The sequence below is a fragment of the Battus philenor genome, unplaced genomic scaffold (genome assembly GCF_028537555.1).
Source record: "Battus philenor isolate CCGP_79_NKW_IND1 unplaced genomic scaffold, ilBatPhil1.0.hap1 SCAF_7, whole genome shotgun sequence".
NCBI lineage: Eukaryota > Metazoa > Arthropoda > Insecta > Lepidoptera > Papilionidae > Battus > Battus philenor.
The window spans coordinates 7,952,067-7,969,479 of NW_027181737.1; the positions used below are offsets into that span (position 1 = coordinate 7,952,067).

The following is a 17,413-nucleotide window of genomic DNA, read 5'->3' on the forward strand; positions in this document are numbered from 1 at the left end:
ATTAAAACAATCAAAATAACATCATTCTACCATTTACAAAATTAATCTAAACAAGAAATAATTTTAAACATATACAATAATCGTATAAAGTCGGAAGCGAAAACCTTGTCCTTTATAAATTGAACGCAATCATTTATAAAATAAATTAAATAGCATAATAATTTCTATTAAGATTATTTTGCTACTTTCTAACTTTATTGACAAAGCAATATTATTACTACTGCTTCTATCCTTAAATTTGAAAAAGGGTTTTACTTAATGAAATTTTAATATACATTCTTTCGATGAACAGTTGTATGAAATTATATTTCCTTCAATAATTTAATAGCAACATTAACTTTTAATAACATTAAACTACTTTTTTGGTAGGTTCTACATATTAAATATCATGCAGAAGGATTGTAAATAGGCATGAAAACGGTGAAAAGTGTGAAAGTGTAGCTAATTTGCTGTCAGTTAATGTATGATATAATTATGGATACGGGTAACGCAAGACCGGTCATCGAGGTCATTGGGGGAGGCATATGCGATGGGCGTCTGTCGGCGAATATGGTTATAAAGATGATGATAAATATAGTAATGAAATCGTTTTCAAAACTTGTATAATGTATTAATTTGATATTTTTTTCAATCTATCTTGCATATTTTGTTACAAAAGTGTTACAAAAGTTATTGGCGAGAGTCAGATTTCAATAGGATAATATTATTAATGTAACATATTTCAGAGCTTTTTGTTGACAAACGAGCATCTATCCTTTAAAATATATGTTCCTATTTTCTATGAAATTATGTCATATAACAGACGTTTATACCTTATATACCTCTAATTATAATAGCATAATAAATAATTAAATAATGCAACCTATAGAATTAAGAAAAGAAAATGTAACTTTTTTTAAATTTTTTTTTAAAAATTGCAAAATCATCACTTTTCGTCGATGTAATATTACAAAAGGTAGTTCTAACGAGACTATTTAATCTAGCAAACATTTATGTGGAAATCAAGCCGATACCCGAAATTAAAAAAATGTTATTTACGTCTCTTGCAGCTTTTTGGAAGGATTATTTTTGGCTTCGATTATTTGTCGAATGATTTCAAAGTTCGGAACGATGAAAATACGTGATTTTTTTCATTTCACTTTAAACCTATCTAACAATACTTATCAGTAATGACTAACCAATATCTGGAATAGTTTTTGAGAAGTGTTGACACCAATTATTCTAAGTGTAATAATTCTTGTGTGAAATAAATAAAACAATAAAAATTTAACGAACGAACGATGTAGTTAGTACATTCATTGTATTTTATTTTCTATTATAAATTATTTAAAATAAAGAACGAAAGTACCCGTCTCCCTCAAAATTGGTATTATTTTTGTCTCTAAATAAAAAAAGTCATTAATTTTAAGGTTTATATGTATTTAGATAGTTCAAAATTAATATGAATTTTACGTAAACTTTTAACCATAACAGTTATTATAAATAAAACTACACTTAACAAAATATATTTTCAATGTATATTTTCTTTGCCAATTTAATTTTTTTTTTAGATAATCGATAAAGGATAGTAATTCTAATGATAACATACTTTTAATTATAATAAATCCATTAATATTTCCCATTTGCAGATTAGTGTTTAAAATACATCGAGAGCTTATAAAAACATTTAATTTTTACAGTGAATGCTAAAAAAACTATTTTAATTCTTACTCATATTATTGACACATTGAAATATCACATTTTTAATATTTTCGTCGAGATAAAATATTCCATTATTTATTATTACCCGTTCAGATTGAGTATTCCCATTAATTTTCGTAAAGCGCTGTAAAAAAAGTCTATATTCAGTTCTCACAATATTAAACTTCTATCCAACATAATTTAAGCTGAAGGAGCAGAAGTGCTTACTTCTTCGTTCATTGGTGTTGAAGTTAAAACTTCCGAGTTATTTACGGTTGCTGTCCCACTTGTTGTTACTTCAGTGTCCTCAGAAGAAGTTTCATTTTCAGTAACCCCATTTGTCATATTTTCAGTATTGGCTTCAAACGTAGTGCCGCCTACTACTGAAATAGCTAATGTAGTTTCTTCGCTAGTTTTTGTAGTCTGTCCTTCATCTGAAGGTATGGTAGTAATTTCAACCGAATTGGATGTATTATTTATATCATCATTTGAATTCAATTCTGTTGTATTTTCTCCAGACTGTAAATCTGCTTGTGATAATTTTTCAGTAGATTCAGCAATAGTTGAATCTTCTGATTCACCGCTTTCATGTGTTGTACTAGTATCGGATACTGTAGAAGTTTCTGCCGGTTCTGTATTTTGTTCGGATACTGAAAGAGTTGACACATTTTTTTCCGAAGTCTCATCTGACTGTGGAGTAGAAGCGGCAGCAATATCTTGAATATCCGAATCGTTGTCTAATTTAGAAGAATCTTCTGATGTTGTAACAGAATTTTCTGTGGTTTGACCTGGTAACGAGGAAGTTGTAGACGAGTTGACTTCTAAAGGCTCAGTTTGCGGCTGAGAGACTTTAGGTGAAATAATTGAAGGTCTTTTAGAATTTCTCGTTGTTGAATCAAGAGATCTTAAACTATCTAAATTATAACTTAGTTTAGCGATATTTTTGTGTTTCGTAGAAGAATGTTTGGGTTTTTTATGTTTTTTAGCTTTTTTATGTGCTACATTTTCTGAAAGTTTATCGCTATCCGAGGAAACAGTATCCGGTGATTTTACACGAGGAATGAGCATTGATCCTGATTCCGAATTATCTTTGGATGTACTTCCAGATATTGCAACAGAAGATGCTTCAAAAGTGTCCGGAACTGGCGCTCGAGGCAAATGTGCTCCTATTGGTCGGAAACCATTTTCATCAGCAATGTAACTGAAAAAATAGAATAAAAAGTATAATAAAATCTAAAGAAAATTTATTGTGTATTTACATTGTAAACAATAGTATACCTTAAACTAATTATAGTACCGTCAGGTGCAGTATATGAATACGAGCCTCGCTGTACATGAATTTCATCACTATTGTCATATTCGTCACTTTCTTCACCCTCTTCACTGTTGCTGCTATGTCTTGCAGTCTTTGGAATAACCTTATCATACGATGTTTCTTCTCTCTTTATTCCGTTGCCAGTTTCATAACTAAAAAAAGTTTATTACAATGATAAATTATACAATTTGATATGATTAAATAAATAAATCATTTAATAACTTAATATAATATATTTAATTTAGGTTTCATTTACCGGTGATAGTTTTTTTAAAAAAAAAACAGAATACCTAAATAGTTACCACTCAGTAACTTCTGCCGCCAATCCGTAATACGTAAGTATTATTACGTGCCCATAATGAAATAAAAATACTGGATCAATTAGCCGAACCAGTTATTGGTCCACGGTGATTGACCTCACTGAATAACTTATCAAAAAATTAAGGCACCGAGAAAATTTTATGCATATCTATTCTAAACATAATAATATGTATCATTTGATAAAACTTTTTCACTATCGATACAAATATCAATATTTTTTTATTATTATGACTAGTAAAATTCAAATAAATGTAGTCAATATCAATCAACGTTTATACTAGCTGAAAAGCAACTAATTAAATAATTACCTGAACTTGTATGTTCCATTTGGTTCGAGTTCTTCAGATTGCGACACAATCGGAACCACAGTTGGCTGTTGTTTTTCTAATGGCGACAAGGAGGTCGGTGCTCCTATAATGCATGATACTGCAATACCAAAAAGTATTAAACGATAAATCATTCTTAATGTGTAATCACTCCCGATTTTTTTACATGAATGTTACTCCAGACTTCATAGCGACATATATGTAAGATTCATCTATTTACACTATCCTCCCCCCGCGTTCCGGTAGTACAAGTGTCAGCGGACGCTAAACACTTCAACCTTAGTAGTAGACTGATGTGTTCTTCAGAAAATTGCACAATCGTCAAGGTGTCAATAATATAGCACGAAGGGTGACGATCAGTCGTGATTAAATTTTTTTATTGCATGCCTCTTCCCTAACAAAATTGATGCATTTTGTTGTTTTATTTAAATGTAAGATGTAACGAAAACTTAAGGTGCTTTATATGATATTATAATTAACATTTTGTATAATACATTTTTTTAACAAATAACCCACTAAGTCGTTGAATAAATAATAAATTATAGTTCTTTTCTGGATTTATAAATAAAATAGTTTTAAAATTCATATTCTACAACGACTTATTTATTTCTTTATCTATGGATGTTTATTTCCAAATTTTCAAAGGCTGTGCGGCTGTGTTGATGTCATACTATAGCATAATGTATTTACCTACTATAAGTATAAAGTGTTTTTTTTATTCTTGTCAGACAAGTAAAGCGGTTATCTTGAGGTATAAGATAGAATTGGCTTGAGTTTGTGACTCATCTTCATTACGAACTCAATCGCGTTAGTATAGCTTCATAGGTGAAGAAAAAATTATTAATATTTTATAATGCTTTTACGGCGTTACTTGTTTTTAATTGTAAATATTATTACATTATGTATTATTTACGTGCAAGCTCAGGATGAGAGACGTAGTCTATATAGATTTAATCATCCTCCTTTAATAGAATCACTTGAAACAGTACCAGTGGCAGTGGTTTATGAAAATGGGGATTTTCGTGAAAATAAAGCAATTAAACTTCCCGCCGAATCTCAAACTACACTTGATGAGGATTCATCTACTACAATAGGTAATGTCGAATCAGTTCCAGAAACCAAGGATAACATGGTGGAAATTCCCGGTACGAAAGGCACACAAGCTATTTCCAGAACTTATTCGGAAATACCTGTAAAAGTCATTTATGAACAGGATACAAAGGAAAGTGTTCATGAAAGTTCAACTGCATCACCAAGGAAGAAAAATCAAAGAAGAAGACGCCTTCAAAACGCCCATAAAGAAGAGAAATTGCAAGACCAGATTACTTCTGAAAGAAATAAATTAAGAGAAGAAAAAGCATTTTTGATAGAGGCAACGACATCACTACCTAAAATAGATAAACCCAATACACCAGCCGCAAACGATACTCAAACAACCACAGGAAAATTTAGACAATTTAAAAAAAGAACGGGTACACGCGATCCAGTTGTGCCGATAGTAAATGAGCAGAATTTTGTGTTCGCACACAGTGGTAACTTTCATTATAGGTATGTGTCAAAGATAAATCAATGTAATGTACATATATTACGATTATTTTAGTTTCTAACTAGAAAATAATAATTATTTGATTGTTATGTCTATTGTAGCTTTGAAGGTGGCGATGGAACGAAAGTGTTTGAAGAAGGCATATTAAAAACTATTAATGATGACACTGGCGAGGCTGTGCAAGGCGGGTTTTCTTACAAAGTGAGTAATATTAGTGATGTAACACTAAAAAGAGTAAATTAAATCGCGTGACATTATTTCATAAATAAAGAGTAAATTTAATGAACATAAATAAATTTAGTTCGCTATGATTAAATGGAATTTGTCTGCGAGATATAATCAGAAATAAGAAGATCCATAGACGAATGAAAGAAACCGACATAGTCCAGCAGACTGGCAGTTAGAAAGTAGTAAATGGCGCGCAGAAGAGATTGGCGCGAGGTCCTTAAGGTTTTGGAGGTAACTTAGGCCAATGTAACTCACAAGGTGGATAGACGACCTCAACCACTGAAAGTCGTAGGAAGACGCTAGATGCAGCCTGTTTATTACCAGTCCTATTGGATATCTTGGGGGGAAGCCAACGTCTAATGTGGATTTTATCTTCTTCCTAGAACTGAAACACTGATAATTATAACATTTTATATTTACTTTTGTATGTATTTTTACTACTTTTCGATTTTATCTAACTATTCTAAAATTTATTTTAGGACAAGGAAGGTAACGATTACAGTTTGTCGTATACCGCTGATGAAAACGGCTATCGACCGATAGGTGCACATCTTCCCACACCTCCTCCTATTCCGCCGGCGATTGCACGTGCTTTGGCGTATCTTGCAACAAAGTCTACCCCTGAATCAACAACTGAAGCCGAAAGAAACTTTTACTAGCTTTTAACTTCCTCGTTTACGTTATTAAAAAAATAATCGTAATTGTTAATAGTATTAAAGACTCCTAAAGTCAATTCTTTTATTGTTCCTCTCCCAAAAAGTTACTTCTTTAAAAAAAGTGACTAATAAATTAAGTCATACAAATCTAAATCATTTTTTAATTATGCTTACTAGTATCAATATTCTTTGTATTGATTTAGAAAAATACGACGATTTTGTCATTTGGTCACTTTATAAATTAACAATTTTACACGTCTAACCGCATCTAATTGTCAAAATTAACGTTTTGTCATAATCCAATCAAATATTCTAAACATTGGTTCATTTTTCAATAGTTGAACCACATGTTCATTGCCGCGTATGTACCTAATTTGTTTTTGAAACTTATATAACATTTTATTCAAGTCATTTTAAAACAATTTTAATATCTACACAGCATCGCACTCGTCAATGACCTTGCAGTCTCGTTTATCAAACAGGTTACCAATAAATAAACCCACAAAGATGTTTGCTCATCTACAGACTAACATAGTTTTGAATAGTGGTTTCGTATTACAGTTTGTTAATAGTGGAAATTTAGCATTTGATTTAAGTAATTTATACGAAAATATAATTTTAAAATACGAATAGATTTTTTTTTAAAATTCACAATGTTTTTCACAAAACAATTTGCTTTAAAGTGGTTAGCAAAAACGTTAATATGAAAGTAAATAGAATTTAAATGCTTTGCATATCTTGCCAGTTTATGGTACAAATATCAAAAAATATTGGATCTAATTTTGTTTTTCTAGAATTTAAAATATTATACATATGCTTCACAGTGGAGATTTTACTCGACTGCAAAAATATTCGATTTAAACAAATAAATAATTTATGACAATCACATATTGTTCATAATTGTTCACAAGATACTCGTATAAAGCAAAACATCGTTAGGTGACAAGCATATTTTGTAACCAAAAATTCAAAAGGTGTGTTACACTTCATTATCATCATTATTTCATAAGAAGGACGTTCCTCGCTAAATGTAGGCCTCTCCCATTCCCTGATTTACAAAGTGACTGGCTGCGGCGACAAAAGCACTTTACAAAGTCGTGTGTCCACTTTATCGGTGGTCATGCTCTGTTGCAAGTGCTCTACGGTTTCAAATCCTTAAAGCCTCATATCTCTGTGCGGTATGTGACCTGACCATTGCCACTCTAACTCGCCAATTCTCTGGGTTGTTGCGGTTAATTTCATTCTCCTTCGGAATGCTTAATTCTTGATTCCATCTAGTAAAGAAATCCCGTGCTTAACAGTTACTCATGGCTCGTCAAGTAACTATGAGCATACCAATGAGGGACGAAGTTACACGAGACTCATGTTTAAGGAGAAATTATATTTATATTAGTATAGTATAAGCAGCGTACCGTTCCGTTCGTCATGATTGCGGATTTCGGAAATGAGCATCACAGCTAAGTGATGACGAAACTATTCAAAGAACGGAACTTGTAGGCCATAATGCAAACCGAGATCTTGGTGCTATCTAAACCTTTTAAAATTATCTTTCACTTTATCACACGCTACGTATTGTTTATGTTGTCTATTATTTTTATTTTTACTAAGTCCTCTTATAAATGCCGTAAAATAGTATTTTCTGTATAGACAATTGGCTATTTTATTTCGCAAATAATTTTATTTTTGAATAAGTTATTAGCTTCAGTACTACAAATTCTCCGAAAATAACATATGACGCAACAGAGACTTTTGTTTTAAACAAATTGAATGCTGTTTTCGGGATAAATTATAGCCTATATAGGAAATGATCTCAGCAGTTAGCACTTCTGATCGACGCGATTGACATTTGTAATGCGAATTACATACACTATGTAAGCAACAGTTTTTTATATGGAAATAAAACATTCAATAATCATTCACAATGCGTCTTTGGCACTGATTATGCATTTATTAAATAAATTATACATACATATTTAACATTTTTGTACCGATAATCTATTGATCATACACAGTTCATCAGACGTACATTTTTATTTGTTTTTTTATGCTTTCTTAAAAAAAAATGTGTTCATTTCCACTTTGTAAACATGAACATATGCATCTGATACCAATCTTTTGAATAATATATCTACAATGATTTTGCATAATTAATTTTAGCTTACAAAGTGGTATAAACACTAACTAACGTATGTTAAAACGAGCATCATAAGTATTTGAGTATAATGATTGGTCTTGCGTGTTATCGTTGTGGCGGCGTTATCAGGCTCTGGATGGTGGCGGTGGTGGGAGTGTTGCCAGGTAGTCTAATGCCTTTTGAATTGCTGGAGGAATCGGTGGAGGAGTCGGCAGGTGATCACCCTAAACATTCAAGTATACATGAATAAATTTCTTTTAGCAAGAGGGGTTAAGAGGGCGTGTATTAAGTTTGCTAAACGAGCGGTGAACAGCTAGGTAGTTATACTTTTTATGTAAATATTTATAAAATTTTACGTCTATTTATTTCAGTACTTTAAATTGTTTACCCGTTTTAATAAAAAAAATTCTTAAGAAAAGTACAAACGTGGAAATATAAGCAAAGTGATTCATAGGTTTTCACTATAGCGTTACGTCAAAATAAGAAAAAAATAATTACCTCTGGCTTGAAACCATTTTCATCGTCAGCGATATAGTTTAGGTTGATGACGGTGCCGTCTGGAGCAGTGTAGCTGAAACTTCCCTGGGCGACTATGACGTCATTACTGTCCGGTCCAGTAGCCTTTTTTAACGTTCCTGTTTCTTCGGCTTTAATCCCATTTTCAGTTTCATAGCTATAAAATATATTTTCGTATGTTATATTGCTTTTGTTCATATCAATATTCGTTCATATAATAAGAAAATTTATAATAATGTAGAATTTTAGTTCGATTGAAACACATTGACTATAATTAATTTTGATTTGTATTTAAATTTAAAAGTAGTTTTATATTAAGCAAAGGCTTGTGTTAGCGTGTTACACAAGATCGGCATCATTTACCGAGGTAACTGAAATTTTCAAATTCCAATTTACTAAGAAATGCAATAATATTCCCAGGAAGATCTAAAACAATCTAGCTTTCAGTTATTAATTCATCGCCTTCTAGCAGACGGTTCTACTGCAAGTCATAGGCATGCCATAGGCCATATTGACCGATCTTGCACTGCCTGCTTCAGGGACTAATAAATAGGCCATCTGCCGCCACTTGGTCGCCACCCGAGTACTATTTTCTCCCAATAACCTACGGTTTCACGAGTTATGTGCCACGCCCAATGACTGCCACTTGAAAGAGAGAGACAAATTTAAAAGAAAAATCATGGCAACAGTTGCTCACCTGGAGACATAGGATCCATCAGGTTGCTGATCAAAATCTTGTTTAAGAATTGCAATGACCTTGTCGGGTTGTTGCGGCGCTGCTCCAGCCAAAGCGATAACAGCACAAATGATTAAGACCCTCTGTAAGAAAAAACATCAGATTTATATGATATGACTTTCAAATCTCTTCATCATTAAAAGATATTTTAGACGCTTCCCTTATACATTTCCAATGAGGTAGGATGCAGCCTGCATACTACGTCTTACGACAGCTTTATTAAGGACATCTGTCCTTGCGAGGATATGCCCTATATTTTGCTTGCTGGCCCCACTGGCTTTTAGTGCTGCGCGTAATATGGCCTGCCCACTGCTGCTTGCCAATCTCAAAGGGTAATATTATTGAGCGACTGTGATCATTCCACTGCGGCACGAAAATATTAAACTGTGGTCTAGTATATACCACACGGAACAGCAAATCATCATCATCATAAAACCAGCCGAGAAACGCGAACTGCAAGAACCTGATTGAAACAGCATATCAGACTATAGCCTCTACATCGCCACCTATCTATTTGTTCGGTGATCAAGCCTTTTTCTAAATAGTCACCGTCTTTCATAGTCAACTCAAAAATTTCTAATAATATTTTGTTCATCGGTAATTAGCCCGATATACTATGTATACGTATGTAAAAATATGTATCTATTTGGGTATTTAATTTAAATTTATAATATAAAATCTTAAATTTTAATTTTTAGTAACTTTTTTTGCAACAGCAAATTTTGTTTTCCAGGGTCGACTGGTAGAGAACACTTTATTGTAATATTGTTTAAGTTTATATCTTGTATTGATATATATAAACTCTATGTTAGTATATCATGATTATTGTTACTATAACTAACATTACCTATAAAATTACGTTATGAAATATCTACGAGTGCAGAGCATTTTTTCTGCCGAACGCCTGTGATATTTATTAAGCAATATTAATAAACACTGCAAAACTATTTTCTAACATATTGTGAATAGGAATGTCTTTGAAAAAGATATTATGAATACGGTAAATAACTACGCTAAAATTTGGTCAAATATGATTTATTTATGATTATGACATTTACACGTTCAACACTTTTTCTGTGAACTGAAAAAAACGTGTTTCTAAGAATATGCTTATGTCATTTTATTGAAGGATTTTTCTTTTATTACAGTACACTTTAACACCTAACATCTGATAATTTTTAGATCTAAAATAAATCTATACTATTTTATGTGAAGGATATATATGTATATACCAATCTATCTTTCACTGTCCTTATGATAAATAAATATTATTATTAATGAACAAAAATATCACAAGATTTATTTAATAAATAACAATAAAAGCAGTTTAGTTTTTTTTTATTGTGCGACCATATCCGCAAAACAGATATAAACATTGTACTATTTTACATAATTCACTAGTTGTTCACAATAAATTTATAGTCTTACAGCGTAGTGATACTTAGATATTTAATTCAGTGGTTATAATAAACAAGTTCTATAACGTTACGAAAATATTTGCGCCTTTCTAAAATCGAATAGTGAACAAAAATTGTTATTAAAAAGGGACATGAAAGGAAGTTCCTTCCAGAATCGGTTTCTTCTATTAAAATATCATTTTAATAATTAGTTGTATGTGAATGTATTTTTCGTGTAGCACATAAATGTGATACGGTTAGTCAACGAATTACTCTCCCAATATGCTCAAGATAGCACAAAGGTGACATAGGAATAACCAAAAGATACACATGCACATATTTTGCAACGTCCTTCGGCTTTATAATATCCAAAAAAGGGTAATATCATTGTATTACCATGTTATTTCATTAAAGTGAATATCTTAAAAATTCAATCTGTAAACAATAGCAATTATTTTGAATGATATAATAGATAATGCATTGTAGTTTTTAATCTTTTTAGTTACAATTTTTTTACTCTGTGATGGACCTTTCGACGTTTTTTGCTACAGGATATATTTAACATGTGAAATTTACGCTTATAAATTAACTTACTTGACGAATTTATCACTAAAATTTTAACTTGATAGTAATGCCAGTAATCGAAAAGGGTACGCAGCTTTTAAAATATATTATTATTCTGTAAATTAAATATCGCAATATTTAAAGTGCACTTATACTGACTGATATCATTTTTAAAAAATAATTTAAAACTAACGATTAATGAAAATTTCGCCGTCTAAGCAAACTTACAAAAATGAAACATCTTTTGAGACACTTTATACATTTATCGAGGTAGGAATGTTCAAAAATTTTTAAGAAAAAAAAATAATATATAAACTAAATCAAAATGTACATACAAACTTTTAGTACAAATGTTTCAGGGAGAAACCTATATGTTTTAAGACGATTCTTGATAAATAGGCTACGAACGCATTTCAAGAAGATATATTGTGCCCGCTAATTTCCTAACTCTACACAAAGACGGCTGTAATAGCCGTGATTTGCACGTAGTGTTAGCATGTTAAAACTCACGTCGGTTTTAAATATGCAACATTGCTACCGCTTTTCAATAATAACATTTAGATTTTCATTGTATTTTGATTATACGTGCTCTTTGACATTTACAAAGCTAAATTTTTGTTTAACAAAATCTAATTCTATGTGTTTCGTAACGATATTATTATAACAATGCTTGTTAAATAAAAATAAATATTTAATAAACGACTACTGACTCACAGTTCGTATTACTAACGAGTTCAAATTAAATTTATTTAATGTTTATAAGCAGTGGCAATTAATTTGTTGACTGATTCTTTCCTTTTAAGGTCTTAGTTTTAAATTTTTTTTTAATATTTATTTGTCTTGTTGTACAAAAAAGTCGAAACGAGATTAGGCAATATGTACAGTTTAACATTCACATTGTGTAAATAGGTCTGATATAAAATAATGTAAATGATGCCACAAGGTCTATTAATGACTAATGTTTATTTTTAAAAATCTTTGATTTCGAGGTAGTAAGGATTTTCGAACACATTATCAGTCACTATAGTCAATTTAAAACCTAAACATTTAACACTAAACATAATATAACGAGTCGAATGACCCATTTTTGACTTTTGCGTTGAAAATGCACGTATCATTTTCTAGCTTTTCACGCAACTGTATGACTTTTTCCTACTTAATAATACTACTATTTTTGGTGTGATTAGTGTTAAAACTGCTGCACTATTATTTAATATCTAGTACCTATGCAACCAAGTAATTATATACAAATATATTTATTCACTAAAGATACTGAGCCTAACACTATGTTTTGTTCGTTTTATTTTTATTTACAAAGTGTACTTCATGTTCATATACAAATAAATAATAGCACAAAAATTTCAGATTATTGTGACACAGATATTCAAATGTTTTTTTATATGTGATTAGGAAACTTAAAACGCTGAATAAATTTTAGAATCAATTTTATAAGTGGTTTTTTAAATCACCGAAACGAACATTGTCACATCGCAAATACTCGTAAAAGTCTGATTTTTTTTCAATAATTGTAATTAATTTGTTTTTAAAGCTAATAAAAACCACGCTGGAAGTCTACGAGTAATTATTATTCAGAGTGACCTATTCAATACATAAACTTCACCTCATCCTTATAGAATGTAATAAACAACTGCATTAATATTTATTGCTTTCGCAAGTACATAATTATTTATAAGCCAATAGTAAAGAATTTCCTGTATGATCTCATGGTTGTTGATTAATCTTCCAAATATATAGATTTTGTACCTTAAATGTCCATGGCATTAACCTGAGCAAACTTAGTCGACAAAAGTTTTATCGTTTTACGTTAAGATAACCTGCCTAATTGTATAAAGAACTACACAAGTTAAAAGGAATGTAACAAATTCAATTCAAAGAAAACTTTTAACAATTGTTTTCCTTGATGATGTAACTATTACATAATCTTTATTAATCTGGTAATAATATAAAGAAAAGATTAAGAACTATTGATCTTATACATTTATTAATCAGCTGTATACATGTACAATTTATTTTTTAAAAATGCTGACGAAAGAAGTCCTTTGCAAAACTCAAGCAACAAGTTGTCTAATTTGGTGTTGTTTTGTAAGTGCATTGAGTTGTGAGAATATGACACAGAATTTGTGAGTCGCCTCTAAAAGACAATGTCCTACGTACAAAAACAAAAGCTTAATTAAGCGCTCGCACGCCTCTAGCGAAATACAGAGACGTACTGTGACATCGCGAATTAAGTAAAAAACACATTTATATTTATATCGTTAGTAATATAAAATACATAAAGTATAAAAAAGAATACTATTTATTGGTCGTGTAATAATAAAAGATAATCAATTTCTACAGAAAACTGATATAATTTTTAAATATTTCATGGCCTTTGAGAAATGCTTTTATCCTGTTTTTAGCTGCTTACGGTTAACACGGGACTCTGTTAGGGCTTCCGAGAAATAACATACGTAAAATACGTTTTGTCTTAGTAGAATTTCTTAAGATATTGAATATATAAACTCGTTTTCATTCGTTAAACTTCTTAGGCAAAATTCATGGGATAGACCATGAAGAACGAAGAAAGAGAGAAAAAGAAGGAGAATATCAAATTCTTACAGTATTTTAATGTTTTCTTAATCCAAATATAAAAATTTAACCACATAAATTAAATTAAAGCAATTATTCATCGATTTCATATAAATAAAAAACATTTAAACATCCCGTGATGTAAATCTTAAAAAGAAAAATTTCGAAATCAATAAAATATTTCTCAATATGTTTTCTCTGTAAAAAGGTTAGTTTGCCTTACACAAGGTAATGAAGCAACATAGGGTTAGGTACTGTTTGGTCGTGTACCCACTGCGCGACCTCAAACGATAAAGTATGCGCTAAAACGATGCGCCGCTTGTCACTAAAGCAAACGCGCGGTTACCTGCAAAGGTTAAGTATTGTAGGCATTTAATGCACTAGGCTTGCGTAATGTTCCGCCGAACTGTCCAGATGCCCTATGCACTGTTGGTATTACGCTTCTTCAACAAGAAAACTACTCAGTTGCGACATCAATAAATATGTGTGCTGTACCTTTATTTTAAAATTTGTTTGTTTTACAGACAAACCCTTCTATGATTTATATGCAAATTAGTGAAGCTAGTATATGTACGAGTATATTGTAAACAGGATATTTTGTCTATATTCTGACCCGTCATGATACTTTTTAAAACCACAAGGCTTAAAACTTGAAATTTAGTAGGAATATTCTTCTTTCTTTTATTAGAGGTCACCTTAGAACGGATTTTATAAAATTTTAGTTGCAAGGTTTGTTAGAAAGGCGTTAATTAAAATAATGCATATTAACAAACTAATGCTTTTCTGGCATAAAATTTAATAAAAATATCTTTTTTTGACGAATTAAACCGGGACTAGAAAATTTTATAAAATTACAGCCACAAAAGGCAATGCAGGCCACGCAAAGCGTACAAGGGACAGACAGTTGACGTAAATATATTATCTATACATTTAAATTAAATATTGACTAATCGACCTCTGTTTTATATAATCAAGATCGTGAAGTACATAAAAATCCTGTTCAATATTACGTTTATTTTCATCTTCTGATAAATAGGCTGACATATCTTGTCATTCTAAAGATTTTACATACCAGTGTTTTTCAAATCGGACCATTTGTCAGCATCCGATCAATAAAAAATTGCTGTTTAAATGCATATAACAGCGTTAGTTTCTAATGATATTTTATGCTATATTTTATTTCGTCGATATTCCATAACAATAATATTGTTATTATTATCACCATTATTTGTTAGCTTTGGTGAAATAAAATAATCGATATCTTAAGCAAAATAACATAAGCAAAAAGTTTTTTTCTGATTTAATAGTTTTTATGGTATATAATAAATTTGGTTATATAGCGTTGCCGTCATCTGGACATATTATAAGCGATTAGGGTAACCTTATTCATTTTTAGTGACTATTACAGAAAAGAATTTTTAATAGCATTTAATTACATGGAGGGTTAAATTACGTAATTTAGACAGTATATATTTTAGGGATGTTAAAAGATTTGCCATGGAAATATTACTGAGTTGGTAATTCCTTAACAACGTTAAGTTTAATAACAATACAAAGTGTAAACTCACCATTATATTTTTTGTGAATATTGGCACTTTAATGACTGATGTACTTAGGATTCTCGAGAGATGCGATATCCCATGTGGCGTCAGTCGGCGACGTGTGCGCCGGATTGTACTTAGCCATCTAATCATCTGTCCCTTTTATAGAGACGCAGTTTTGTCTAGCCATTACAAACTGCAGGGGGAGTCTGCAACAACAGCAAAACGCAGGGCCGTACTCAGGTTTTATGACTTTCTTTTATATCTTATTTATAATATATTTAAGTGCAGAATCTCAATCGTAAGTTATAAAATTGTAATTAATATTTAGCATAAATGATTTAGAGACTTTGAACATTGTTGCGATACTTCTTGAATTAATAATTATTGTACTTCATCACATCTGATGAGTCGCCGATCAAGGTCTGTTCGAGTATTAAAAAAACAATATCAAAATTTAAGTTAACATTTTTTAGCAATTTAGTGAATATTATATGGGATACATAACGTAATTAGTTTAAAACAATTTCTTAGGTTTTAAATAATAATATTATATAAAATGAATGTACGAATAAATCCTAAATATCTCACGCTTATATAAAAACATTAAAAATAAGCATGTTTTATTTGTCAAATGATTGCAATAAGTGTAAAATATTTGACGCACGTCATCATCAAAAGTAAATCAATAAAAAATTTAGTAAAAAAAATCAATATTTATTCACACATAATTGTATAATGATCAACTGAATAAAATTTCTTAAATAAATATACCATAGACTACAAATTCGATTCCTTTATATATATTTTTTTTAATTTTATGTGATAAATATACGCAATAAATTGTACTATAAAATGGGAGTAGTAAATGTAATGAAGGTTTTAATGAGTAAATAGCAAAAATTTTGATGAATTATTAGTTAATATATTATGTACCATATTCAACGCAATTAAAAAGCGTCACATTAGATTTACAGAGTGCATACCTTTTGAAATAATGGTTTACGTTTATATTATCATTCTACTTATAGGTTTATTTATTTATACGCAATAGATATACCTATGTCAAAGAATGCGTGTCTGATCCTTCGTGTACCTTGAACTACTAGCTACTATTACACCTTTATTAGAATCTTCAGCAATAGAAGTGTAGTTAGTTTGCCTTGATTTTCCATACAAATTTTCTTACACTTCTGACATTTCCTCTTAATTTACATATTCGGAAACATGTGTTATACTAAGTTCATATTTTTTAAAAATTTTTTTTGTGAATTTCAAAACGTTTATTATTTAAAAGTTTTAATTCGTATTCCGTAAAAAATACATATTTTGTACGTATTTTAATAAAAAAATGTCACATTAATGACAAATAAATACAAGTTTTAGCAAAGTGTAAATTACAACACACTAACATTATACATAACAAAAACTCTATAACAATTACAAATTTAGCCTAGTTCTTTCTTTAATTTATCAATATTTCTCGCTTTCTATTCTTAGTTAAGTTGTTCAACAAGGGATCTAAAATAAGATTTTTTAATTGAATTATTTAAAGTCAATAGTTATTAATCATCATATCTCCAGTCTTAGAACCTTATAGACATAGATCTTTTTCGGAACATTTTTTATTTTAGATATTAGAATGATTAAAATATATGACAAATAGGTGAACAATTTTATATTTTTTATTGAGAAATGTGCAGCAAAGAAACACAATTATTATAATGTTAACGTATTCCTTGCAAATGCTTTTTACCGCTTTTACTCCTTCATAATAAATATTGCAACTATATTTTCTCTTCTGTACACCAAGTGGTATGAAATAAACAATAAAATATGGGTTGGTTAAGGTACGAAAGGACAG

At 30.3% G+C, this 17,413-nt stretch overlaps 3 protein-coding genes across 3 annotated transcripts; 1 reads left to right on the plus strand and 2 right to left on the minus strand.

The window, feature by feature from the left end:
* Window positions 1-1,699: 1,699 nt before the first annotated feature.
* On the minus strand, window positions 1,700-3,831 carry LOC137931160 (uncharacterized). Its single transcript, XM_068774562.1, has 5 exons — window positions 3,827-3,831; window positions 3,625-3,777; window positions 2,959-3,147; window positions 1,909-2,881; window positions 1,700-1,825 (listed from the first exon to the last, which is right to left on the minus strand). Exons 1-5 carry the CDS (start codon window positions 3,829-3,831, stop codon window positions 1,700-1,702), a joined length of 1,446 nt encoding a protein of 481 aa, XP_068630663.1.
* Window positions 3,832-4,421: 590 nt separating this feature from the next.
* Window positions 4,422-6,230, plus strand: LOC137930983 (uncharacterized). Its single transcript, XM_068774363.1, has 3 exons — window positions 4,422-5,190; window positions 5,290-5,389; window positions 5,896-6,230. The coding sequence occupies exons 1-3, from the start codon at window positions 4,496-4,498 to the stop codon at window positions 6,073-6,075; spliced, it is 975 nt and encodes a 324-aa protein (XP_068630464.1). The 5' UTR covers window positions 4,422-4,495; the 3' UTR covers window positions 6,076-6,230.
* Window positions 6,231-8,036: 1,806 nt separating this feature from the next.
* Window positions 8,037-15,679, minus strand: LOC137931305 (endocuticle structural glycoprotein ABD-4-like). Its single transcript, XM_068774753.1, has 4 exons — window positions 15,577-15,679; window positions 9,420-9,541; window positions 8,705-8,879; window positions 8,037-8,430 (listed from the first exon to the last, which is right to left on the minus strand). The coding sequence occupies exons 1-4, from the start codon at window positions 15,577-15,579 to the stop codon at window positions 8,332-8,334; spliced, it is 399 nt and encodes a 132-aa protein (XP_068630854.1). The 5' UTR covers window positions 15,580-15,679; the 3' UTR covers window positions 8,037-8,331.
* Between the last annotated feature and the right edge of the window lie 1,734 nt (window positions 15,680-17,413).

Bases quoted from the DNA above. Each gene is read 5' to 3' on its own strand.
- LOC137931160 (XM_068774562.1), bottom strand. The intron at 3,148-3,624 runs GTAATTATTTAA...AACTTTTTTTAG, and splicing joins AATGGAACATACAAGTTCAG to TTATGAAACTGGCAACGGAA. The intron at 1,826-1,908 runs GTAAGCACTTCT...CTTTTTTTACAG, and splicing joins CAACACCAATGAACGAAGAA to CGCTTTACGAAAATTAATGG.
- LOC137930983 (XM_068774363.1), top strand. From the start codon at position 4,496: ATGCTTTTACGGCGTTACTTGTTTTTAATTGTAAATATTATTACATTA. The intron at 5,191-5,289 runs GTATGTGTCAAA...TGTCTATTGTAG, and splicing joins AGTGGTAACTTTCATTATAG to CTTTGAAGGTGGCGATGGAA. The intron at 5,390-5,895 runs GTGAGTAATATT...AATTTATTTTAG, and splicing joins AAGGCGGGTTTTCTTACAAA to GACAAGGAAGGTAACGATTA.
- LOC137931305 (XM_068774753.1), bottom strand. The intron at 8,880-9,419 runs GTGAGCAACTGT...TATATTTTATAG, and splicing joins GATGGATCCTATGTCTCCAG to CTATGAAACTGAAAATGGGA. The intron at 8,431-8,704 runs GTAATTATTTTT...TTGAATGTTTAG, and splicing joins AAAATGGTTTCAAGCCAGAG to GGTGATCACCTGCCGACTCC.